The following is a 25,429-nucleotide window of genomic DNA, read 5'->3' as shown; positions in this document are numbered from 1 at the left end:
ACTCTGACCTCAGAATAAGCCCTTAAATCTTCCTTCTCTGGCTGAAAAGCCCATGGGAGCATTTCAGGCATGGAAAGCCAAGGCACTGTGGCAAAAATGTTCTACATGAAGGGTCTCTGTGAGTGAGACCCCAGTGGAAAGAACTGGCCATCAAAGAAGGATGCACTTTTCTCTAAAGGGAGGAGAGAACTTCCACTTGCTTACGGCCCTGTCCAAATACTGACAGAGTTTGTGGACTCAAAAAGCTTCCACAGCCTAGGCAGCTTATGTCAAGAGCCTCAGTGGTCACTGAAATCATACATAAAAGTATTAATTGTTAAATTAACAACAGGAGTCACTGATAGCAAAATGGCGCAGTCTTATCTATGGTGTGATCCACACCCTGACACCATCCGAGGCTCTAGCTCCTGCCGCTATTGCTGGAAGCCTGGTAGCCACCTGGCCCAACCAATGGTGTCAGCCCCACCCCCATCCTAATGGGATTTGTTGTTCCTACTTCCCTGCCCAGCAAAGTTTTAAAAGGACCTGTTCCTGAACACTTGGCTCTCTCTTCCTCACTGTCTCCTGACCTCTGTCTCTGTCTCTCTCTCTCTTCTGCTCTCCTTCTTCCTGTTTTCCTTCTTTGCCCCTTCCCTCCAGTCTGTCGGGTCTCCCCCAATAAACTCTTTCCCTTACTCTGGTGTGTGGTATGTTTTGTGGCGGCCTTACAGTCACTGTGCACTAACTCCTTATGCAGGACCTCTGTCCTCAATGAGTTGCATTATGAGTTAACTGTAAAACTAGTTCTCAGTTGTGTGTGTGTGTGTGTGCACGTGCACAAATTGTTGAAATATTTACTTAGTATAGAGTTGGTCTTCTGTGTCCAAAGTTAAGTGAAAATGAATTTTAGTGGAGAATGGGACTGGCAAGGGGAAAAGGAGGAGGAGGAGGGGTGGGAGTGTGAGTGGGAGGGCAGGTATGGTGGGAAGAATAACTATATTTCTAAAGTTGTAATTATGAAATTTATATTCCTTAAAAAATAAATTTAAAAAGAAGATGGTCCAAGTGCTTGGGCATCTGCACCCACCTGGGAGACATGGAAGAAGCTTCAGGCTTCTGGCTTCAGATTGGCCCAGCTCTGGCCATTGTGGCCATTTGGGGAGTGAACCAGTGGATGGAAGACCTCTCCCTCCCTCTCTGCCTCTCTGTAACTTTGCTTCTCAAATTAAAAAAAAAAAAAAAAAAAAGTTCCCAGATGAGGCTGAGGCTGCTGTTCCAGGAGTGGTCCCTAGAGAAGCACTGCTGCAGTGGACAGTGCTGGTGCTCTGCCCAGTGGCCTTTGCTAAGCCTGCATGCTTGGCAGCCAGCTGCTGTGGGTTTGGGCTATTCATGGCTCACAAATACCCCTTTTCCTGAGAACTGCCCTCAAGTGACGTGCACTATCTTAGCCAGAAATGTATGGGAGGTGACCTCCTCCTCTTAGTAAAATGATACTGTCTTACCTGGGATGCCATCTTAGGCTCTGGCCCCATTGGCTTCTTGTAAAATAAGCTTCCATCCTAAACCCAGCATGGCTTACTAGACGTCAACCACAAGGGTCAGCTCCACCCCAACTCTAATGGGATTTGCTGCTCCCACTTCCTTACCTCTGTGAAGCTATATAAGACCTGTTCTAGTACAGGCTGCTGTTCTCTCATGCACAGGGAGCCAGCCTGATGGATTTCCCCCTCCCAACAATAGGCCTTCTCCCTTGTTTTGTGGTTGCCTTTCACTCCAACCAAGTGTGGCCTACAGCCAAGGCCTCAGCCCTGGCAACATGGTGGGGAGAGTGGCCCTTGTGCTCTAGAGCACCCTGTGAGGTCAGGGTGAGGCTGAGCTCCGGTTGCAATTGTTGTGGGTGAAATGGCAGTGCAGAAGAAATTATTTGTCTCACATGGAAGAAGAATTTCCAAGTGGACAAGGCAAAGAGAAAAGCAAGATTTAAAGATTTAAAAGTCAGATTTATTTTAAGTCATATTTATTTAAGTCAGCCAGAGTGACACGGAGGTTGGCTCCAAGAAAGGAACAACCCAAAGGGGCTTGTGGTCCTGGGGTTTTTAAGCACAATTTTGGGGAAGAAAAAAAAAACCCAATATTCAGTTACATGAAAGGGACAAAACCTATCAAAAGACCTGATCTGCAATCTTTATCCTGTCTGGCTTGCTCATGATGAAACAAAAGAGCCATCAGAAGGGTGGGATACCTTGTGAGGTGTCAGATTCCAGGTTTCCAGGCCCCCACACCTAGCTGAAGGTGTCCACCTCTTCTGTGATTACCAAACTCACTGAGAAGAGGTATTGGCCCAGTGAAGTCCTCCAATTAGCATCTTGATGATCCCTATCATCTCAAAGGGTCTCATTTCTGGGAATTTTGGCCTAGGGCAGGAAGCAACCACCACCTGCACATAGCCTCTGGATGGAAGCTCAGCGCAAAGAACATTGACTAGTCAAGGAAGGCATGAGCAGCTCCGGCCAGGAACCTGGACATGCACTGAACAGGCACCTATCAGCCCCACCTTTGAACTTGAAGCTTCTCTGCCTTTACTCCCCTGGGGAACCAGGAATTAGGCATAGCTGCCAGGCTCCTTACTTTGTGTCTGTTAGTAAAATGTCGCAGTCTTATCTGTGGCATGATCTACACCTGGACACCATCCTAGGCTCTAGCCCACCACCATACCACCACCACCACCCCCACTGTCATTGCTGGAAGCCAGGTAACCACATAGCCCAACCATAGGGGCTATGGTTACCAAACCCTAGTGGGATTGGTTACTCCTATTTCCCTGCCTGCCCCCGCCCCTACAAAGGTTTAAGAGGACCTGTTCCTGAACACGAGTTCTCTTGATCTCTCTCACACACTCTCCTCTCTTTTACCCTCTCCCCCTGCCCATTGGGCTTCCCCTACCTGACAATAAACCTTTCCTCTAACTGCAGTGTTTGCTTTATGGCAGCCTTACTTTGGTGCCGTGACTGAGATCCAAGATCCCCCACTGACTTTTTGCTCTCCATTCGGGATTTGAGCTGCTTTGAGGTCCTGGATTTCTGCCAGTCACAAAACACACCTCCGGATCTTCTTCCACACCACCAAATTCTCCATGATCTACACCCACACACTGGCCTCTCAAATTCCTGAGTTAAGATGGGGTGGGTGGAGGATCCTCTCAGTGTGACTCCACTATGGGTTGTGGTTTCACTCTGCTTTGTCTCAAAGTTCTGGTACTGGGCACCACAACTCTTACAGCCTTGTGCCTCTATGGACTCTGTGTCTGGGCAACAGTGGGTTTGGGTGACAACTCAACTCTTGTTTCTCTTCTATGGGATAAGTCCTGGGCTCCAGTGGGCACCTGGGTGACAACCCCCACCATCTGTTCCCATATCCTCTCGTTGGATGGCCATGATCCTGGGAATGCCTGATATCCACCAATCTGACTCTATGGGTCACCGTGGGAATTTCTCTGTCCCATATTCTGTCCAACCCTCCTCTCGGTTGTCTACTACCTTGACACCTCAGTCCAAATGGCTGCTTAATGACACATTTAACCCCAACATTATTGATATCTCTACCACTTCTGTGAGCGTTTGGAAAAGTGGAAGCTTTCCTAGGTCTAAGCTTTCTCTTATCTCAGCTCTAAATTTTCTCTGGCTCAAACTCTCTTAACTTTCAAAGCTCTCACCAAAAAAGCCAATACCCCTTTCTTCTATGTTCGAGGCCCTAGCTCTCACTGTTTCAGCCCACTGTACCTTCCCCTCCTATCCAGGAATTCCAACCTTATCTCAGAACCAGGCCTTGTCCAAAGTCTTCTCTCACATCTTATCAATGATCCTCTCTAACACCCTCCTCCCAGAGAAGCAAGGGCAAGTTTGGGAACGGGCCACTCCATGCCTTCACCTTCTGGCCCTATTCCTCCAACTGCCCCTCCCCATCCTGTTCCAATTTTACTGTAAGAATAGCAAGGGAGTGGTGATCCCATCCTTCTGAGCTCCCTCTTTACTGCAAAACAAATTAGGTATCCCACCCTTTTGATGGCTCTTTTGTTTTACATGAGCAAGCCAGACAGGATAATCAGGTCTTTTGAATACGAAGCTGACTTGCTAGGTCTCCTGAATTCCTACAACTTTGATTTCCTGGTCCCATTAGCGAGCATTTCCTAGACTGGTCCTTTAAACCAGCCGGCTTACCGGGTTAATTACTATTTTCAGATATATCTCCTAATTGCCCCTTACTCTGTCACCTATCTGACTCTCCTCCTTAAAATCTCTCTCTCCAATTATCTACTCTGATGGATGCACCCCCCCCCCCTTTAAACCTAACATAATGGTGAACAATCTCCAGTGGACTCCTTGTCCCTGGCACATTGTCCCCTGGCCCACAGTCACCTTTGGGACCTGTCTGGCAGCTGCCTGGACTTTTGTTTCAGAGGCAGTCCCAAGTGGCTGACTGTTGACTAGGACATCATTGGCCTACTGTGTTCTTAGGGTAAAAAAACAACCGTAACTAAACATTAGGTTTGAAGAAATTTTTCTCTTCTAATTTAGGAAGATTGCTGCCTTTAAAAATATTGCTTTGTAACTTGCTGAACTTATTTTGCAATTTATTTTAAGAGATTTCTGATGCTATAGAAATGGGTAATCAGTACTCGATGAAACAGCAATGGGTAACCAGTACTTGTTATAGTCCCTAAGGTAGATTTTGCAATCTCTGGTTTAATGTCATTGATTTATAGCTAGAGTTTTATAAAAGGAGTAGAATTCCATATGAATGCAACTTTGGCCTTAATTCAAATAGAGGTATAATATAATATCAGCATCTTAAGTCATTACGGTGTAACTGCTAAATGTAAGCTGGGTAAAGGCAAATGAGATAAATCTAAATGTAAACTTTGGTACTTTTAGCACCTTATATTCTATAGAAAAACTATTTGGGCTTGGTAACAAATACATTTTTATAAACTGTCTGAACAATAGTTCAATACTACTTAGTCCCGGTCGGGGCGCCGGATTCTGTCCTGGTTGCCCCTCTTCCAGGCCAGCTCTTTGCTGTGGCCAGGGAGTGCAGTGGAGGATGGCCCAAGTGCTTGTGCCCTGCACCCCATGGGAGACCAGGAGAAGCACCTGGCTCCTGGCTTCGGATCAGCGCAGTGCACCAGCCGCAGCACGCCGGCCATGGCGGCCATTGGAGGGTGAACCAAAGGAAGACCTTTCTCTCTGTCTCTCTCTCTCTCTCACTGTCCACTCTGCCTGTCAAAAAAAAAAAAAAAATAACTAAGGCTGAAATTGGATGGGTTACCTTATTTAGAAAATATTGTCTTAATTTGGAGATTTTTAACAAGTTATTTCAAAATATTAATCAAGAAAATCAGCAGATAGAAAAAGGTCACAAGTATAAAAATGTGTTCTTGGTAAGGAAGGTTAATAACAAAAGAGTTTTTTTGAATAAAAAAGGACATGGTTTGTAAGAATTACTTTATCCTGATGGCTAGTTTACTCTAAACTGGAATGGAAATGATAGAAAGTTTTAAGTAAGTTGAAGAAGGTGTGTGGAAGTCACAGAAGGCTATGAAAGAAAGAAATTTTTGGACACAAAAGCTATGAATCTATTTTTCTTTGATACAGAATTAGAATCTGACCCTCTGTTAAAACAATGAGTTAAAGTAATCTATTACATTCTCTTAATGTCTCTGTTAGATTCTAGTTATTTAAAAACAGTTGATTTTTTTTATTAAGGATTATGGCTTGTTTAAATACATGCTTATTCTAAAACATTTGAGTAATCACCTTTTTTTTTTTTTTTAACAGGCAGAGTGGACAGAGAGAGAGAGAGAGACAGAGAGAAAGGTCTTCCTTTTGCCATTGGTTCACCCTCCAATGGCCACCGTGGCCAGCGCACTGCGCTGATCCGAAGCCAGGAGCCAGGTACTTATCCTGGTCTCCCATGGGGTGCAGGGCCCAAGTACTTGGGCCATCCTCCACTGCACTCCCTGGCCACAGCAGAGAGCTGGCCTGGAAGAGGGGCAACCGGGACAGAATCCGGCGCCCCGACCAGGACTAGAACCCGGTGTGCTGGCGCCGCAAGGCGGAGGATTAGCCTAGTGAGCCGCGGCGCCAGCCTTGAGTAATCACCTTGTAACAGTGATCAAATCTTGCCTATATTATGTCATGATGTTAAAGGATCTTTTTTCTTTTTTTTTTTTATTTGACAGAGAGATAGGCAGTGAGAGAGAGAGAGAAAGGTCCTCCCTCTATCGGATCACTCCCCAAATGGCCACCATGGCTGGAACTATGCAGATCTGAAGCCAGGAGCCAGGTGCTTCCTCCTGGTCTCCCATGTGAGTGCAGGAGCCCAAGCACTTGGGCCACCTCCACTGCCTTCCCCGGGCCACAGCAGAGAGCTGGACTGGAAGAGGAGCAACTGGGACTAGAACCCAGCACCCATACGGGATGCCAGCACCACAGGATTAACCAAGTGAGCCACGGTGCCAGCCCCAAGGGATCTTATTTCAACCAGATATTTTAAGCCTTCTTGGCATCCTTGACAGGCAAGCAAGCAAGCAAGCAAGCAAGAAAGAAAATCAAAGTTCCAAAGAATTTGGGCTATTTGGATTATATTAGAAGTACTGTCAAGATGTGAAGTGGTGCTAAATTTTAAGTTATGATAATGTAAAATGCTACAGATACAAATGCCCAAAAGTTAAAAAGTCTAATGATCTGATTTTACCAGATGTGATAGCTATCTTAATGAGAAAGGCCCAGAGGCCTAAAAGGGTTAAATGTTTTAAAAAATCCTACAGGTGCTTTCTAAAATACTGTGTGGAATAAGCAAGTGCCTCTTGTTGGTTAATGAGTTTATAATTTTAAACGTGGCAATTTAAAGTCTTTTGTCATCCACAGTTTTGTATATCAGATTTGCTGCTTATAAAACTAAACATTGTTGGTTCTGTTTTTAGCTGTCCTCCTATAGAATCCAATGGACTTTTTCAAGCCACTTCTATTGTATACAAGTCTGTAAACAGAAGAAGCCAATAATGCACTACAGGTTCCAACTGAGAGAAAGTATGGTTAATTGAGGTTACTAAGAGCAAAAAGTAATTCAAATCAATTGGTAATTTTAGAAACAGATTTTAAGAAGCTATTACTGAAACTGCTTTATTGTTATGTCATACATGTATACATATTGTATGTCTACAAGGCAGAATTTATTAAGAACTCTGTTTTAATTGGCTTATAGATAAAAGACTGCCCATAAATTTAAACTGCTAAAATTAATCGAAGATACATTTTGATTCATGTGACCTGAATCTATGTATCAGATGTTTTAAATTTGCTGGTAGAAAGAAACTAAAAATGTTTTTATATTTTTGTGCTTGAGTTTGCTGGTCAAAACAAGCTACACCATGTTAGATATTTAAGAGATGTTTGCAGGCTGGTGCTGTGGCTCACTAGGCTAATCCTCTGCCTTGCAGCGCCAGCACACCGGGTTCTAGTCCCAGTCAGGGCGCCGGATTCTGTCCTGGTTGCCCCTCTTCCAGGCCAGCTCTCTGCTGTGGCCAGGGAGTGCAGTGAAGGATGGCCCAAGAGCTTGGGTCCTGCACCCGCATGGGAGACCAGGAGAAGCACCTGGCTCCTGCCTTCGGATCGGTGGCCATTGGAGGGTGAACCAACGGCAAAAGAAGACCTTTCTCTCTGTCTCTCTCTCACTGTCCACTCTGCCTGTCAAAAAAAAAAAAAAAAGTTTCCAAATATGCATATTCTTAAAGTTTATAGAGGGTATTGTACCTTCTGGTAAATGTTTTCATAGTTGTTATTTAATGGTTGAAATTGCTAGCTAAATTTTTATTTGTTATTGCTATTGTCAGTAAGCGATCTGGGACTTGCTCCCTCATTTCTCTATTCTAAGGCTGACTTGTTCCCTCACTTCTTTATTCTATTCGAGGTGGGAAACTGACTATACTGAGTGACTCTCCAAAATGCATAATTTGATTTTTAGATCTTCTAAAAAGGGATGGCTAACATTTTTCTGTAATAGCATAGCTAGAAGGAGAGCTTAAATTACAATTTCACAGCTAGATTGACTTTGCCATGTGCACAGTAAACAGGCAAAAACCTCCCTTTCAGACCTAAGGGAGAGAAAGTTTTAAAGTAAGGACTTAGCTTTCCTCATGGGCATTGTCCACATCACAGAAAAACCACCATCAGAACATGCCTGTGACTATAGGCTTCTAGTTTAGGCCACCAAAGATTAGAGGTGGGACTTTAACACTCCCCTTGACTTGCATCCTCTGGTCTGCTTTAACAAAAACAAGGAGGAAAAGAAAGCTAAGCATCAAAAGCAATGTAAAGATAGGTGACAAGCCAATTAAGGCTGCTCTCTGTTCAGTGATCTGCTATCAAGGAGACCCAAAAGGCAGTTGGGTCTTTCAATGTGGAAAGCCAGGGCTTCAGCAGGAGTCAGCTTATGAAGAACCCTGCCAGCCAAGAGTTGGGTCACTGGAAACAGAACTGTCCTGGAGTCGAAGGACTTCAGGTCAGAGCCACAGATCTTGTTGGCTCTAAGCTGAAAAGCTCTTCACTCAGCCAAGCTTCCAAAGTAACCACCGCTGCTGAGGGGATGACCAAGTAGGGTCAGTAACATTGCAGGCAGAACTGTAAATTTCTTGTTAGAGATGCCAGCTGCCTTTACCTGGCCAGCTCTCCTCCCGGGCAAGCTAGGTAATGGAAGTCAACAAGGTGCCTTCCCTAAGGAGGTTCACACCTCCCTTCAGATGTAACCCATGTGAAGAAATACCTAGCCCTGGGCCTCATAACTGGCAAGTCCTTAAAGCTCATCTGATTATTATCGGGCCCCTTCTGTCAGTTTCTATTTGCCTCTCAGTGGGAAAACTTATTTGTGGCTTAGCACCTTTCTTAGGTCCTCCAATAATGACTCCATCTTTTGTTCTAGACCCTATCTAGCTCACTTGGGACCTCATTCCTTTGTAATCATAGCCTCTACTCTAACATCAATGGCTCTATTCCTGACCTGTGTGTATTGACGGTCCTCTCCCCTACTTAATATTGTATGATTGTTCAGAATTTCTCTACAGGCAAACCCCTCTACCCACAAAAGATGAGTGATCTTTCTCCCAGTCTTGGTTGGGATCAGTTTCAAACCACGTCCACCAGTCTTCGCAAGGGTCCAGAGACCCCCCTCATTTCCTCTCCTCTATGAAATCCTTTCATTACTTGGTTAATGCCACTCTTAGGGTCATTATTTTCTATTCTCACCCTTTCTTTTATACTATTGTGTCTGTTTAAGTGTTCATAGGAGGTGATAATGGAACAAACCAAAGCCTTCACCAACCAGGTGCACAACCAAATGCTGCTACAGGGATATACTCAGCTTCCCATCCAGGAGACAGTGGCTTGAGACATTGCCCCATGTCAGCAGGAAGTAGCTCTAAAGACAGATTCTCAACCCTCCATCCCTTCTGGACTTTGGGACTGATGTAATCCCATACAACTCTTGCTTTATAAAAAACAAAAGGAAGGAATGTTAGTAAAATGGCACAGTCTTATCTATGGAGTGATCTACTCCCCAGAACACCATCCTAGGCTCTAGCAGCAGGCATCACTGGCAGCAGTTTAACCTGCTATGCCACAACACCGGTTCCTTAGCTGGTGTGGGATTAAGTGGGTAGTTAGTTAGCTTGAGCTGGAACTCTGGTTTTTTTTTAAACAAAATTTATTTATTTGAAAGAGTTACAGAGAGAGAGGGAGAGACAGAGATCTTTCATTCACTGGTTCATTCCCCAAAATGGCTGCCAGAGCAGGGGCTGGGCCAGGCCAAAGCCAGGAGCAAGGAGCTTTGTCTGGATCTCCCACATGGGTGTAGGAGCCTGAGCACTTGGGCTATTCCCAGGCACATTGGCAGGGAGCTAGAGAGGAAATAGACCCAGCACCTATATGAGATGCGGGCATCATAGACCATGGCTTTAACCTGCTACACCACAAAGACCACCTACAGCAGGGGCTCTTGTATCCCTGCATAATGATGCTTTCTCTTTAACTCTGGTATACTCACCTTCCCAGGATGCACCTGTCACATCCAGGCCGAGGGTGCCTGCTGAGACTCCACCATATTTGCATTCCAATTGGAGCACCACCCACTTCCTTATAAAAAGAGATGGGAGTGGCCGAGAGCTCTGTCACGTTAGCCTGTTTAGAGGGCCAGATCCAGGTTTCTCTCTCCAGCGTGAACACACTGGGACGTGCGCCTCTGGCTCTCTCATGTGTTCTTTCACCACAGGGCTTGACCAACAAAGGTAGTTTTCAGATTTTTTTGCTTTCTTTCTAGTTTATGGACAATTCTCTGACCCACTCAAGTTGGGTATTTCTCTGGATGGGGCAGCCCACACTCTTGCATCAAAGTATGTTAATTCCCTCACTGTTCCTACTTGCACAGGGAAACAGTATCCACTTAGTTTCTCTCTCTGCAGTAGACAAGAACCTGGATCAAAAATTAATGTATTCATTGCCCACATCAAAGCCACCTACTGCCCTTTTGGAGCTGGCCCAGGATCGCTGGAGACGCCTTCCGTAACTGCCCCATGTGGGAAGGTCTCCAGCGCTGGGAGGGCATTCAGTTCTCCACTTCTTCCCACAGGAAAACTCCAACTTCACCATACTCAGAAAGTGTAGACACGGGTGCCACCGTAAGGTTAAGCGCTATAGCTAGTTCCTTTAAAATGAGATTTTATTTTTTAATAGAAGGAAACACAACTTTTTGATACTTTGGTCTGGAGAATCACTCTAAAGAGATAATTTTTTTGCTTTTAATTTTGTGTTATTTATATGAGAGGTAGAGTTACAGAGAGAGGGAGAAAGAGAGAGATCTTCCATCCGCTGGTTTTACTTCCCAAATGGCCGCAATGGCTGGAGCTGTGCCAATCCGGAGCTGGGAGCCAGGAGCTTCTTCCAGGCCTCCCAAGTGGGTGCAGGGGCCCAAAGATTTGTGTCTTCTATTTCTTTCCCAGGCTATAGCAGAGAGCTGCATAGGAAGCAGCACCCATATGTGATGCCAACAGTAGAGGCATAGACCCCTATGCCACAGCACCAGCCTCTTGCATTCTTTTCATTGTGAATAATAATTTTCAGAAAGGGGATGTAGTAGTAAAAAATCCTTTCACTCCATTTTTTTATAAAGATTTACTTTAGGGTTTGGTGCTGTGGCCTCTAAACTTATCTTTTAACTGCATTTTCCATGACCTTTTTGGCAAAACCCAGTGATTTATATTCCATTATAAAGGATGCTATGTGAGGCCAGTGCTGTGGCATAGTAGGCTAAGCTTCCACCTGCAGCACCTGCATCCCATGTGGGCACTGGTTCAAGTCCCGGCTTCTTCTCTTCCTATCTAGCTAATGGCCTGGGAAAGCAGTAGAAGACGGCTCAAGTCTTTGGGACCTTGCACCCACAGGGGAGGCCCATAAGAAGCTCCTGGCTTCAAATCGGCCCAGCTCCAGCTGTTGTGGCCATTTGGGGAGTGAACCAATGGATTGAAAACCTTTCTGTATGTCTCTCTCTATAATTTGGCCTCTCAGATAAATAAATAAAATCTTGAGAAAAAAAAAAAAGGATGCTGTGTGACATCTGGGTATCTCATACTTTCTCATGTATAGCTGCACAGTAGTTGCTGGTTTCTCTGTCTTAAATTGGTAAGAACAAATACTACACTTGATCTTAGCCAAAAGGCCGAGAAGCAATTCTCTGTCTTATATAAACAATACTGCTACTGATCTCTGTCTATTTTTCCTGTGTCCCTTAACTGATTATTTCACTATGTTTCTAGAAAATTCTGTTTAAAAGCCAAATACAAGTTTAAAACATTGATGCGCACTGCCACACACTACCATTTAAAGACTCAATATCAGAGTCAATTCACAAAGGCTCCTAGAAGATAAAGCCTTCAGAGGTGACCTCTGCAGAGGGGACTCACAATTGCAAAATTTGTTAAAAATCTGCATGAATGAGTGATAAGCACAATAGTTTTCTTCTCTAATATTTATTTGCTTTTATGGGTATCTGGTTAAAAGATCATTAATTTTATTTTTCAATCCATTCCTTTAAATAAATTTTAATTGGTTAACTTATGAAAAGCACTGTCATAGTCATTGGTCCATGGTGCATAATCCAAAAATATACATATTATTAGCTAATATTATTAAAACTGCCTTAGGATGGAGCTGGTGTTGTGCCATAGCAGGTTAAGCTGTATCCTGCAATGTTGGCATACAGTATGGGAATGGGATCAAATCCCAGCTGCTCCACTTCCAACTCAGCTCCCTGCTAATGGCCTGGGAAAAGCTGTGAAAGATGTCCCAAGTGTTTGGGCTTCTGCACCCACATGGGAGACCTGGAAGAAGCTCCTGGTTCCAATGCGGCCATCTGGAATGTGGACCAGAGGAAGAGGATCTCTCTCTGTCTCTCCTTTGTGTGTAACTCTAACTTTCCAATAAATAAATCTTGAAACAAACAAACACAAAGACACCAAAACTCCTTGGGGCAGGGGTTGGGGGTGCAGTCAGTTGAGCCACTGCTTAGGGTACGTGCATACCATATCCGAGTGCAGGTTTGAATTCCAGCTGCTCTGCTTCTGATGCAGCTCCCTGCAAGTGTGTCTGGGAAGGTAGAAGAAGATAGCCCAAGTGCCTGGAGACCAGGATGGAGTTTCAGCCTCCTGGCTTCAGCCTGGCCCAGCCCATGCCATTGCTGCCATTTTGGGGGAGTGAAACAGTATGGAAGATCTCATGCCTTCCTTCCCTCTGTAACTCTGCCTTTCAAATAAACAAAAAATCTTAAGAAATCCTTAAATATTTCACAGTATCAAGAGATGAGACACAAATGAATGAATAATGTTCAAACAGGTAGTGAAAACCTGTGTGCTGGACACTGAGCTAAATCCTAAGGCTGTGATCTGGAGCAACAGAATTCCCTGCATGTGTGAGGGCAAAAGACAATAAGCACAATTTACATGACAAGTAAGAAAACCATGCACCACACAGCTGGCAGCAGGGCCAGAGCTGAGGGCAACCCCCTCCTAAGATACCTGCACTTAAAGGCAGGCTGCCCTCCCCTCTCCTTTCCTAGCACCTGTGGGATTTCACTGAAGGGGGAAAAAGTAGTCAGAAAAGGAATGTAAGGTTTAAGAACTCTTTGGAAGCACCAAACACAGGTGGCTTCCTCAGGTCCCTAATGCAAAAAAAAGGGAGAGAATCAAAACAGCAGGATTAAACGTGTTTCTGTTGCTAGCGGGTGTTAGGGGGAGGTGACCAGTTCCCAGGGAAGGGGCATTGGAGTAACTGAGGGCACCAAGGCCACAGACTGTACAGATCCCTGGGGAGCAGAAGCCACAGGGCAAGGGTCACAAGCACACAGCACAGGGCGGGTAGGGATCCATGGGCAGCCGTTGGAGAGGGAGACAGGGGCCTAGTGAGGACAAACCAGACTGAAATGATGCTGGGGTTCAGCAGTGAACACTCAGATGGAACAAAAAGGTGACGCGTGGGCACTGATCTATTGGTTGATACGTGGAATGGTTTTACGAGGAGAAGATGAGTTTTCACAGACTCAGAAAACAAGCTGTCATCAGACATCCTAAGTTAGGTGTTATCACCACTACACTGACCAGTTGTTCTCCGTATCCACAGAAGGTGGAGAACAAGGACTGGAAGAAGATTCATGAGGCCTGTGTCAAAGAGGTCCATCGGGGGACCCCTTCCAGCCACCTGTGCGCCTTCGCGCAGGGCCTCTCACACAAGCAAAGTGGCACTGCAGTTTGGGAATCTGGCAAAAAGAAAATCCCCAGCATTTCATTCCACTGAAAATGAACACAACTGCTCTACAGTTACATGCCTTCCAAAAACCTGAAATGGCTCTGTCACCTGAAAAGAATGGAAGGCGTGTCAGCCCTGTAACGGCGCTGTGGTGCAGTCCTGGCTCATTCTGGGCTCCAGTCACACCGTGCTATCCACTACCACCCGTAAGTGCAACTTACAAATGAGTACTTACCTTCACATCGTCTTCTTCTTTTCCTATAGCAATAGGGTGTGTTTTTTATTTTTTGCTATTTGACAGGCAGATCCAGCTCAGGTTCTATGACCTCATTGAGACCTTCCCATGAGCACTCTCTCTTATCTGAACTCTTACATTGTTTATGGTGTAGACTGCTCACCTAGTCCTTTGCATTAATCAATCAAACTACCAATGCACTGAGATCTCATGAGCACCAAACGAGATGCTTTCCCCACAACATAAATGTATTTTGTCAGTAATGAATAAATAACAATGTATTTTATCAGTCAAATCTTCATGTACAGTGACTTCCTTGATAGCCTGCTGATTGATGAAATCTGAATCTCTTTGGCCAAAACACTGAAGGAAACATAAGTGAAATCTGAGACACATTGATACAAATCCTTTTAATAGAGTATATCAGTGACATCTTTGTGTTTAAATGGTAATAGTGTTAAAAATCATCAGAACATTGTGCTGTAATTACTAAGAAAGATCTGAGATGGCTACTCCCTCTGCAGAAATGCTGTGCACAGATGCAAAATGATCAAAGGCTGATACAATAATGACCCTCAAGTAAGTGGCAGAGCATTCGCATGCCTGTGGGGAGAAATCAACAGGGATGCTTTTAGTGGTCCTAGTTACCCAAGAGCAAGCAGCGCGCTGAAGAAAAGAGTGAGGTCAGAACAATATTCCAGGCATGTAACATTCAGAAGCTAAGCCAGCTGCACATACAGTTGTTCGCCTGTAAATCAGCCCATATCAGTTTGGTGCAAAGTAGCGGGTATGGCTACAAGCTGCAACTGTACACTCACAATCCACTTTGAAAAAGTGTCCTCCTAAAGCATTTTTTATGATAAGCTGTGTCCTTGGTTCAGGAGGACTCAGAATATACTCCCTGAAGCATGGCTATACTTTCATATTTATATAATTTCTGTGGAAAAGATTTTGGATACATGAATATGTTTATACCCTATGTACCCAGTAATTCTATCCTATGAAATTTAATTTTAGAAAATAATCAAAAAGGGGCCAGTGCTGTGGCGTAGTAGGTCAAGCGTCTGCCTGCTGCACCAGCATACCATATGGGCACTGGTTCGAGTCCTGGTTGCTCCTTGTCCGATCCAGCTCCTTGCTGATGGTCTGGGAGGGCAGTAGAAGATGCCCCAAATGTTTGGGCCCCTGTACTTGTGTTGGGGACCCAGAGGAAGCTCCTGGCTTCAGCCTAGCTCTGGTCTTTGAGGCCATTTGGGGAGTGAGCCAGCAGATGGAAGACCTCTCTCTCTGTCTCTCCCTCTCTGTGTTTATAACTCTGCCTTTCAAGTAAATAAATAAATCTTTTAAAAAAGAAGAAAATAGGGGCTGGCGCTGTGGCGCAACAGGTAAAAGCTCTGGCCTGAAGCGCCGGCATCCCATATGGGCACCGGTTCTAGTCCCGGCTGCTCCTCTTCCAATCCAGCTCTCAACTATAGCCTGGGAAAACAGTGGAAGATAGCCCAAGCCCTTGGGCCCCTGCACCCAAGTGGGAGACCCAGAAGAAGCTCCTGGCTTTGGATTGGCACAGCTCCAGCCGTTGGGGAGTGAACCAGCAGAAGGAAGACCTCCCTCTCTTTCTCTACCTCTCTCTGTAACTCTCTTTTTTATTTATTCATTTATTTATTTTGACAGGTAGAGTGGACAGTGAGAGAGAGACAGAAAGGTCTTCCTTTTGCTGTTGGTTCACCCTCCAATGGCTGCCACGGCTGGCGTGCTGTGGCTGGCGCATCGCGCTGATGTGAAGGCGGGAGCCAGGTGCTTCTCCTGGTCTCCCATGGGGTGCAGGGCCCAAGCACCTGGGCCATCCTCCACTGCACTCCCTGGCCACAGCAGAGAGCTGGCCTGGAAGAGGGGCAACCGGGACAGAAGCCGGAGCCCCGACCAGGACTAGAACCCACTGTGCCGGCGCCACAACGCAGAGGATTAGCCTATTGAGCCGCGGCGCCGGCTTTGTAACTCTTTCAAATAAATAAAATAAATCTTTTTTTAAAAAAAGAAGAAAATAATTTAAAAAAAGCAAAAAGTTAAAAGTGTGGTAACCAGTACATGCATAGAATGTCCCCTTCGAGAAAAAAGGAAATTATCTTAAATGTGTGTAAATAGGCAAATGTGATCTTGAAATCATATGTAGGAAGCTTGTGGCAGAACACTGAGTTAAAAATGACATGGAATTGTCCATACAGTGTTACTGCAAGCGTGTGATGCCTGTGCTCACGGCTGGAAGAGCGAAAACACAGTAAAGGCCACTGTGATGGGTGACAAATGGCTGATTCCCAGCTTCCCCTTCCTCCTTCGTGTTTTCCAAACTGCCTCGGATGCCTTCCCACAGCCTCAGTGAGTCCTGGAAGGAATTGTCAGACCACGTGGAGGCTTACTAATCCTGACTCCACTGCATAAGATAGAAGACAGTGGGAAGACACAATGTAGTCCTCTTTCTGGCTGCACTCGCCTCCCCAGTCATCGGGCAGACTGCTGGGCCAGAAGGGAATTCACGGGAGTCGGAAACATTCTATGGAATCTTTGGAAATGGCTTCCACATAAGCTCCTGGGAAGATGTGAGGGGCAAGGTAGGGCGATAACCCTCATTTACACAAACCCTCACTAAAGAAACACCCGCTACCTAAAAAACCACACATTCAGTTGTTTTCCTTCTTTGTGTTTGTCTAAAAGCAGGGCCTGACAAGCCAACAGGGACCGAGCAACTCCTGATGAAGCAGCAGCTTCCTCATCAGCGGCCATTCATTCCACTGGACAAGCAAAGCCCGATGGAATGCTGTCGAAAATACTTGTTCTCTTTCCACTTCATCTCTCTTTGGCTTATTTGTTGCTGATCCTATGCTCCAGTTCCCCTTATCTGAGTCTCCCTTGTCCTTTCACGCTTAAATTAACACCCAATTCTGACATCTCCGCCTTTTTTGATTCCTGTTCTAAAAGGCCTACAGGATGAAATGAAAGAAAGCAAAGCAAATAAACACTGCAAAATAAATGAATGGGCAAAATACAATAAAAACCAAATGAATGAATAGTTTTATCCTTGCTGTCACCCTTACAGGACAGATAAGAGCACCTAAGAACACATCAAACGGGAAATACCACTGAGCACCACCTCTGTCCTGTTGGGTCGGGAGCAGAACTGTGAGAGCACCAGGATGCTTGCTAACTCTGCGTCTGCAGAGACGGCTGTCAGAGCACATGTTCTTCTCTACACAGTGTGTTTACTCACCATAATCTCATTCTGAAGCTGTCCCTCGGTGTGTGTGAATTCTAAAACACAAATTAACAAAAAAAAAAAAAAAAGCTTAAAATACAGTGAAGATAGCTACTAAGATTTAGGTTCAGCAGAACATGACCTGTGGCAAATGCTAAGTTAATACCAGATGTAGGCCGGCGCCGCGGCTCACTAGGCTAATCCTCTGCCTTGCGGCACCGGCACACAGGGTTCTAGTCCTGGTCAGGGCGCCGGATTCTGTCCCAGTTGCCCCTCTTCCAGGCCAGCTCTCTGCTGTGGCCAGGGAGTGCAGTGGAGGATGGCCCAAGTGCTTGGGCCCTGCACCCCATGGGAGACCAGGAGAAGTACCTGGCTCCTGCCATCGGATCAGTGCAGTGCGCTGGCCGCAGCGCACCAGCCGCAGCGCACCAGCCGCGGCAGCCATTGGAGGGTGAACCAACGGCAAAGGAAGACCTTTCTGTCTCTCTCACTGTCCACTCTGCCTGTTAAAAAAAAAAAAAAAAAAAAAAGATGTAAAGGAGTTATTAATGTTTGGGGTAGGGGTTGAAATTTGATATAAACAGGGGCCGGTGCCATAGTACAATAGGTTAATCCTCCGCCTGCGGCACTGGCATCCCATATGGGTGCCAGTTCTAGTCCCAGTTGCTCCTCTTCCAGTCCAGCTCTCAGCTATGGCCCGGGAGGGCAGTAGAAGATGGCCCAAGTGCTTGGGCCCCTGTACCCACGTGGGAGACCAGGACTAAGCACCCAGCTCTTGGCTTCGGATCGGCACAGCTCCGGCCATTGCGGCCATCTGGTGAGTGAATCAACAGAAGGAAGACCTTTCTCTCTGTTTTTCTCTCACTGTCTGTAACTCTACCTGTCAAATAAATAAATAAAATCTTAAAAAAAAATGATATAAACAGAGAGAGTTGATACAGAAGGTTAAAAAAAGACAAACATTTCATAACCTATAAAATATCTTTGTCAGCAAAATGAAATGCAAATGTAAGTTACATTTAAAGAATATAAAGTAAGACATTTTTAAATCATGAAAATCCCTTTTATGGATGAAGTCACTAAGAGTAATAAGAGGCCTGAAAGGAGCCATTTCACCGTCCCCATGAATGGCCACGAGGGCTCAGATTCTCACAGTGCATTTTCACTGCAATGCAGAATTCTGAGCCCCGTGCAAGGGATCTTTCCTGGCAGCTGAGTTTTAAAAACCTTTACTTATATAACTGGAGGCCAGATTAATTTATTTGGCCATGAGTTAATATCAAGCATTCTTCTGGAAACATGAAATGTTTAACTGATACAACTATCGACATTACTAGACATTAATATTATTTCTATCAAAGTGATTAATGTACATGACTTTAAAAGCCACTCAGTACAAAAGGGGAAGTCTCTGGGAATGAGACTGTGGGTGACATGTCTCTGTTTCGTGACCCTCCTCTGAGATCAGGAAGAACAGTAACCCCTGCTTTACCCCTCCTTTCTCCTCCAGTCCCTCTCTCTAGCGGGAAACAATTTTTTTTTTTTAAGATTTTCTTATTTATTTGAAAGTCAGAATCGCAGAGACAGATGAAGAGACAGGGAGAGAGAGAGAGAGAGAGAGAGAGAGAGGGAGGGAGGGAGGGAGGAAGAGAGATCCTCCATCCACTGTACCACTCCCCAAACGGTTGTAACAACCAGGGCTGGGCTAGACCCAAGCCAAGAGCCAGGAGCTTCCACCAGGTCCCCCATGTGAGTGCGGGGGACCAAGCACTTAGACCATCCTCCGTTGCTTTCCCAGGTGCATTAGCAGGAAGCTGGATGGGACATAGAGCAGCCAGGACTCAAACTGGTGCCCATATGGGATGCCAGTGTCACAGGTGGAGGCTTTACTTACTATGAACAGTGCTGGCCCTGTGGGAAATGATTTCAACTCTTTAAGCTGTTTTCCCTAGAACAGTATGCTTATATTCCTTTTCTTCTTGGTCAACTTTTTATTGACATTATATTATGGCATATGAAAATTTAGGTTTCTTAAACCAATATTCTCTTCTTTCTCCTGTAACTTCTCCCTCCTTTTATCCTCTCAATTTTGAAATCAGTACTTGACAGTTATATGATTATGTCTACATAAATGTTACTCACAGCTGAAATAACTATTAAGTTATGGTGACATTTTCTTTCTTATACAACTTCTCTACCAGAACTAAACGATAACCTCTTTTTTATTTGCTTATTTTCCCCCTTTTTATTATTATTTTCTTTTAGTGAGGAAAAAGTAGAAAATTTCCAGGATACATAGAAAAAGAGAGAACACAGTAACATAGTTTTGTGTGTGTGTGTGTGTGTGTGTGTGTTAAGATTTATCTTATTTATTTGAAAGACAGAGTTACAGAAAGAGAGACAGAGAAAGAGGTCTTCCATTTGCTGGTTCACTCCCCAGATGGCCGCAACAGCTGGAGCTGAGCCGATCCAAAGCCAGGAGCCAGGAGCTTCTTTTGGGTCTCCCATGTGGGTGCAGAGGCCCAAAGACTTGGGCCATCTTCTATCCCAAGCCATAGCAGAGAGCTGGATCAGAAGAGGAGCAGCTGGGACTAGAACCTGTACCCATATGGGATGTCGGTGCTTCAGGCCAGGGCTTTAACCCGCTACAGCACAAAGCCAGCCCCAACATAGTTTTGATAGATGATTTCATTTTTTACTAAAATAGTTTAAAGATTTATTTGAGGTAGAGCAACAGAGAGAGAGAAAAAGAGAAATCTTCCATCCTGTGGTTCACTCACTAAATGGTTGCAACAGCCAGAGCTGGGCCAGGCTGAAGCCAGGAGCCAGGAACTCTGAGCTGGTCTCCCAAGACAGTGTCAGGGGTCCAAGTACTTGGGCCATCCTCTACTGCCTTCCCAGGCATTTTAGCAGAGAGATGAACTGGAAGTAGAGCAGCTGGGACTTAAACCGGTGCTCCCATATGGGAGGCTGGCATTGCAAGCAGCCTAGCCCACTGTGTCACAATGCCAGCCCCTTATAAAACATTTTAAAGCAAATATAAGAGACATTATGACACTTAACCTCTAAATATGTGACTTTCCATCTCTAAATAATAAAGATCGGCCAACACTGTGGCTCAATAGGCTAATCCTCCACCTGTAGCGCCGGCACACCGGGTTCTAGTCCCAGTTGGGGCGCCGGATTCTGTCCCGGTTGCTCCTCTTCCAGTCCAGCTCTCTGCTATGGCCCGGGAGTGCAGTGGAGGATGGCCCAAGTCCTTGGGCCCTGCACCCGCATGGGAGACCAGAAGCACCTGGCTCCTGGCTTCAGATCAGCACGGTGCGCCGGCCGCAGCGGCCACTGGGGGTTGAACCAATGGAAAAGGAAGACCTTTCTCTCTGTCTCTCTCTCTCTCACTGTCTACTCTGCTTGTCAAAAATAAAATAAAATAAAATAAAGATCATTTTTACATAACCACAACATCATTATTATACAAACACTTAAGTAATGCTTTAATATCATATAATTCCCAGTCCCTACTGTCGTCCTTCAAATGTCTTTTATAGTTGGCTAATTCAAATCAGAATTAAGTTTCTTTTAATCTTGAACTGCTTCCTCTCCCACAAACACATTTTTTAAAGCCACTGACTTGTTGAAGAGACCAGGTCAGTTGTCCTGCAGCACATCTCATTCTAGATTTTGTCATCTTGCCCCCTTGTGGTTTCATTTAATTTGTTCTATCCTCTATATTTCCTACAGATAGGAAATAAGAGCAAAAGGCTTGATTATACTCAGAATTTGAGGGCTTCATGAAATATCTGGTTATCTTTAGCTGTCTTTTGTTACTTATGAATAACAAACCATTTCAAAACTGTGCATGAACCAGGCGTCTGGACTGATAGATGTCAACAGGGAGAAGAAGAGTGAACTGGCCTTTGTCAGAAGCCACAGATCTTTTTTCTGGGGCCATTCACTTTCTCCAAAGATAAGTCCTCTAATTTCCTAGTTTGTATTATGCTCTCAGTTGCTGTCATTAATAGCAGAAACTAGAGTAGGTTTCTACTTCCAATGCCTGTTTTCAATTCCCTGTCTCATTCACTCTCTGTACTATGCTTGGTTTCCTGGTTTCCTATGTGGTTGCTTGTCCCTATGCATCTCTTGAACGTGGTGGTGGAGGTCTGTGGGAGAAAGGAGCAGTCCCTTAGCCTTGAGGGGTGGGAGAAGGTACCTAGAGTCCAACCACTATCTTATATAGAGATTCAAATCACCCTTGTTATCTGGGCCCTGTTCTACTCAAACTTTCCCTGGTACCTGTTGCCAAGTTCCAGATCTTTCTGGGGTTCTGTGTGGCAAAATGGCTTACTTTTCAATGATAGTTTCTTTGGCAGGCACTTAGGTGGAGTGCAATCAGCTACAGAAGTTACTACTCCTCAATCTGCTTTCCCTCCATTATAATATATATTGATCTCTTGTATTTGCTTAATTTTCCCGTTGTTTGTATTTTTGTCCTTGCAGACTTATGACTTTGCTATTTTCATGATATTTCAGGAGGGTGTTATGGAGTGAAGAGGACTTGTCTCCCTAAATTTGTGTAGATAGTCAAACCCTGATTGATGGCTTAACAGTGGAGACCTGATCTAAGTATGGCTTTTGGTAGGAGGGCCTGGCGGGAGGTCTTCAGGATACTGGGGCCTTGCCTTCATAAGGCAGTCCTCATGAGAGGGTTGGTTATCTAGCCACACGTGCTTCCCAGCTCACCACGTGCTCATCCTCTGTCCCTGCCCCACCACTGCCAGCCTCCACCAGATGCCAGACCAATGGTGCTGCCCAACCCTGGGCTGTAAACTTCCAACTGTCAGCCACAAAACACCTCTTCCTTCCCAAGAAGCTCCTCTCAGGTAAGATGGTATGTGGCAAGCCCAGTTCTACACACCCAGAAGTGAGCTAAAAAAAAAGACACAGGCAAAAGAACTGGTTGGAATTAGCTAAATCCAACATGGCGCCAAACCTAGCCTCAAGGAGACCCTAACCCTCATTATACACTCATCATGTTGTGTTAGCATAATTAAAATAACTCCTCTCATGCATGACAGTTTACAATTGCCATGACAACCTATGGATGTGACCATGTAAAGAACAAAAAGGTGGATCCTGAGTTCCTGGAAGACACCCTCTTATTTCTAGATTTGAGATGAACCGTGACCCAGATGCTAACATCCTTTTGCCAAACCTCACAAAGGACAGCTGAAACAACACACAGGGCTGCCCTGTCTGTGGAGCTGCCTGCTATCCTTTGCCATTCTCTTTAATTAAAGGCCTTGCTTTCACTTTGCTCATTCAGGACTGACTGCCATCTCTCACTGAAGCCAAGACCTCTCATGGCCATGGTGGCACACAGGATCCCTGACTGTCCAGGATCACAGATATATATTTATAATAACAAAAAGCTGACAAATACAGAAAATCAGTACCAGCAGCAGGGCTGTTATTATTAACTGTACCTGAAGAAGTCCGGGAATCTTTGGAATTGGCTTATGGGAAAAGACTAGGAGAGTTTGGAAGAGCAGGCTAGAAAAGCCCTAGAATGCTGTAGGCAGAGTGTTTCAGGTGACTCTGGGGAGGGCCTGGAAGCCTGGAATGCTGGTAAAAATGTGGGTGGTAAATGCCAGGCTGATGAGTTTTCAGGTGGAAATGAGAATTCTACTGGGAATTGGACTAGAGGCCATTTCAAGATGCTGTGGGAGGCTGAAATTAAAGATGGTGGACTGGTTTGTTTGGTAGAGATGCAAAAACACCAAACCTTAGGCTGCAGCATTGATGTTAGTGGCTGCTGTTAGTTAAGTTTTATGATCAAAATCAGGAGCAAAATGAAACACAACATAATGATTTGGAAAATTTGAGGTTGGCACTGTGGTGTAACAGGTGAAGCTGCCGCTTTTGACACCAGCAACCTACATCAGAGCTCCAGTTTGAGTCCCAGCTGCTCCGCTTCCGATCCAGCTCCCTGCTAATGCACCTGGGAAAGCAGCCCCTTCCACCATATGGGAGACCAGGATGGAATTCCAGGTTCCTCGCTTAGGTCTAAAATGATCCAGGCCATCTGGGGAGTGAACCAGCAGATGAAAGATCTCTTTCAGGGACGATGCTGTGGCACAGCAAATTAAAGCCATGACCTGCAGCGCTAGCATCCCATATGGGCACTGGTTCCAGTACTAGCTCTCCACTTCTGAACCTGCTCCCTGCTGATATGCCTGGCATCAGAAGATGCTCAAGTCCTTGGCCCCTGCACCCAAGTGGGAGGCCTGGAGGAAACTTCTGGCTCCTGGCTTCAGCCTGGCCCAGCCCAGTTATTGCAGCCATCTGGGGAGTGAACCAGCAGATGGAAGATCTCTCTCTCACTCTTCTCTGTCTCTCCTTCTCTCTTTCTATAACTCTGCCTTTCAAATAAATAAATAAACATTTTTTAAAAATTTGGAAAATTTTGTAGTCTGGTTAGGGAAATATCAAAGAAAAAGCTCGATGGAGAATGAAAAGTAAGGTGGAGAAACCACTTGTGAAAGAGATCAATAAAAGTAAAAAGGAACCAACCCTGTGCTGATGGACAAGACAGGGGCCAGCACTGTGGCGCAGTGGATTAAAGCCCCAGCCTGCAGCACCAGCATCCCAAATGGGTGCCAGTTCAAGTCCTGGCTGTTCTTCCAATCCAGCTCTCTGCTATGGCCTGGGAAAGCAGTAGAAGATGGCCCAAGTGCTTGGGCCCCTGCACCCACGTGGGAGACCTGGAAGAAGCACCCAGCTCCTGGCTTCAGATCAGCTCAGCTCTGGCCGTTGTGGTCATTTGGGGAGTGAACCAGAGGAATGGAAGACCTCTTTCTCTCTGTAACTCTGTCTTTCAAAGAAATAAAATAATTCTTTAAAAAAAAAAAAAAAAAAAAAAGAACAAGACAACAGGAGAAACACCCTAAGGGTTTCAGAAATCTCTGAGGCTGCCCCTCTCATCACAAGCCAAGGCCTGAGAGGGCAGAATTGCTTCCTGAAACCCCAGGGTCAGCTCTGGATTCTGGCTTGAGGACCAAGTATTCTGAGGCTCCTGCAGCCTTGACTCAAGTGACTGGATTGGCTCCTGCTAGCAACATACTGTTGCATCATCCAGGTGATGCTGGTTTTGCAAACATATAGAATGCAAGAGTTATGGGGACTTGGCAGCTTCCACAGAGAATTCAAAGGAAAGCCTGGGAGGCTCAGCAGAGTTGTACTGCAGAGTTGGAGCTACTGTAGGGAGCAACGCCTTGTGAAGCTATGAGAGTGCAGAGGAAACCTCAGAAAAGTATAGGTGCCAGAAACATGAGGCACACACTGAGGAAAGCTGCAAGCACTGTGCCAGGCAAGACTGGTAAAACTTCAAACATCAGAGAGCAGCCCCTTGGGGAAAGACCAACAGAGCCATGGAGGCACAGCGGCCTCTGCCTAGGTTTCAAAGGATGTTTCTGACCAACTCAGGGCTTAGACAAAGATTGGTCACAGGAGAGGAGTCACTGCAAAGAGCCTCCACTAGGGCAATGCCAAGTGGAAAAGTGGGGCTGGAGTGGTGCAGAGTCTCTCCCAGGACAATGCCCAGTGGAGCTGCAGAGATGAGAGTCCATGGGTTGTCACCAACAGAACCAAAGGGATGGGACTTCCCAAGCCACAGGGAGCCCAGCCTCCACCACAGTTGCCCAGGATGCCAGACATGGAGCTTTAGGGCCTAATGTTTGCCCTGCTCTGGTTTTGTTTTGCCCTAATTAATCCTTTCTGTTCCTTGTCTCCCCTGTTTGGAATGGAAATCTATATCCCATACCTGTCCCACCATCAAAGCCTGGAAGTAAGGAACTTGGTTTTTATTGTTCTGCGGTCACCATTAAGGGAGTTTGCCTTGAAGCTCACGTGAGAATGTGAACTTTGGACTTTTAATATTAGGCTGAGTTAAGATTTTAGGACTTTTCTATGTTATGTGCAGAAATAACATGACTTCTGGGGAGCCAAGGGTAGACTGTTATAGATTGAACAGGACTTGGCTCCCCAAATTCATGCAGCTGCTTAAACCCTGCTTGATGGATTAAGTGTGAAGACTTGATTTAATTATGGTAGGTGGGCCTGGCAGGA

General features: G+C 45.4%; 1 protein-coding gene and 1 pseudogene across 14 annotated transcripts in view; both read right to left on the bottom strand.

Moving 5' to 3' along the window:
* IFT25 (intraflagellar transport 25) overlaps positions 1–25,429 on the bottom strand; it is an 85,815-nt gene that overhangs the window by 39,699 nt on the left and 20,687 nt on the right. For 7 of the 14 annotated variants that reach the window (XM_051857760.3, XM_089300600.1, XM_051857759.3 and 4 more), the window contains 2 exons: positions 17,321–17,361; positions 14,454–14,661 (listed from right to left, as the gene is read on the bottom strand). In XM_051857760.3, coding sequence (XP_051713720.1) covers positions 14,548–14,661; positions 17,321–17,361 — 155 coding nt within the window. In that variant the 3' untranslated portion in view covers positions 14,454–14,547. Of the gene's footprint in view, positions 1–14,453; positions 14,662–17,320; positions 17,362–20,069; positions 20,228–25,429 lie in introns of those variants that run through there. The other 7 variants (XM_089300603.1, XM_089300602.1, XM_089300601.1 and 4 more) reach the window with 3 other exon arrangements.
* Positions 11,541–11,754, bottom strand: LOC127493903 (U2 spliceosomal RNA; annotated as a pseudogene).

Source organism: Oryctolagus cuniculus, chromosome 7 (assembly GCF_051225735.1).
Source record: "Oryctolagus cuniculus isolate XC-2025 breed Fujian yellow rabbit chromosome 7, ASM5122573v1, whole genome shotgun sequence".
NCBI lineage: Eukaryota > Metazoa > Chordata > Mammalia > Lagomorpha > Leporidae > Oryctolagus > Oryctolagus cuniculus.
The sequence above is the reverse complement of the archived record's forward strand: the minus strand, read 5'-3'. Positions and strand labels throughout refer to the sequence as shown.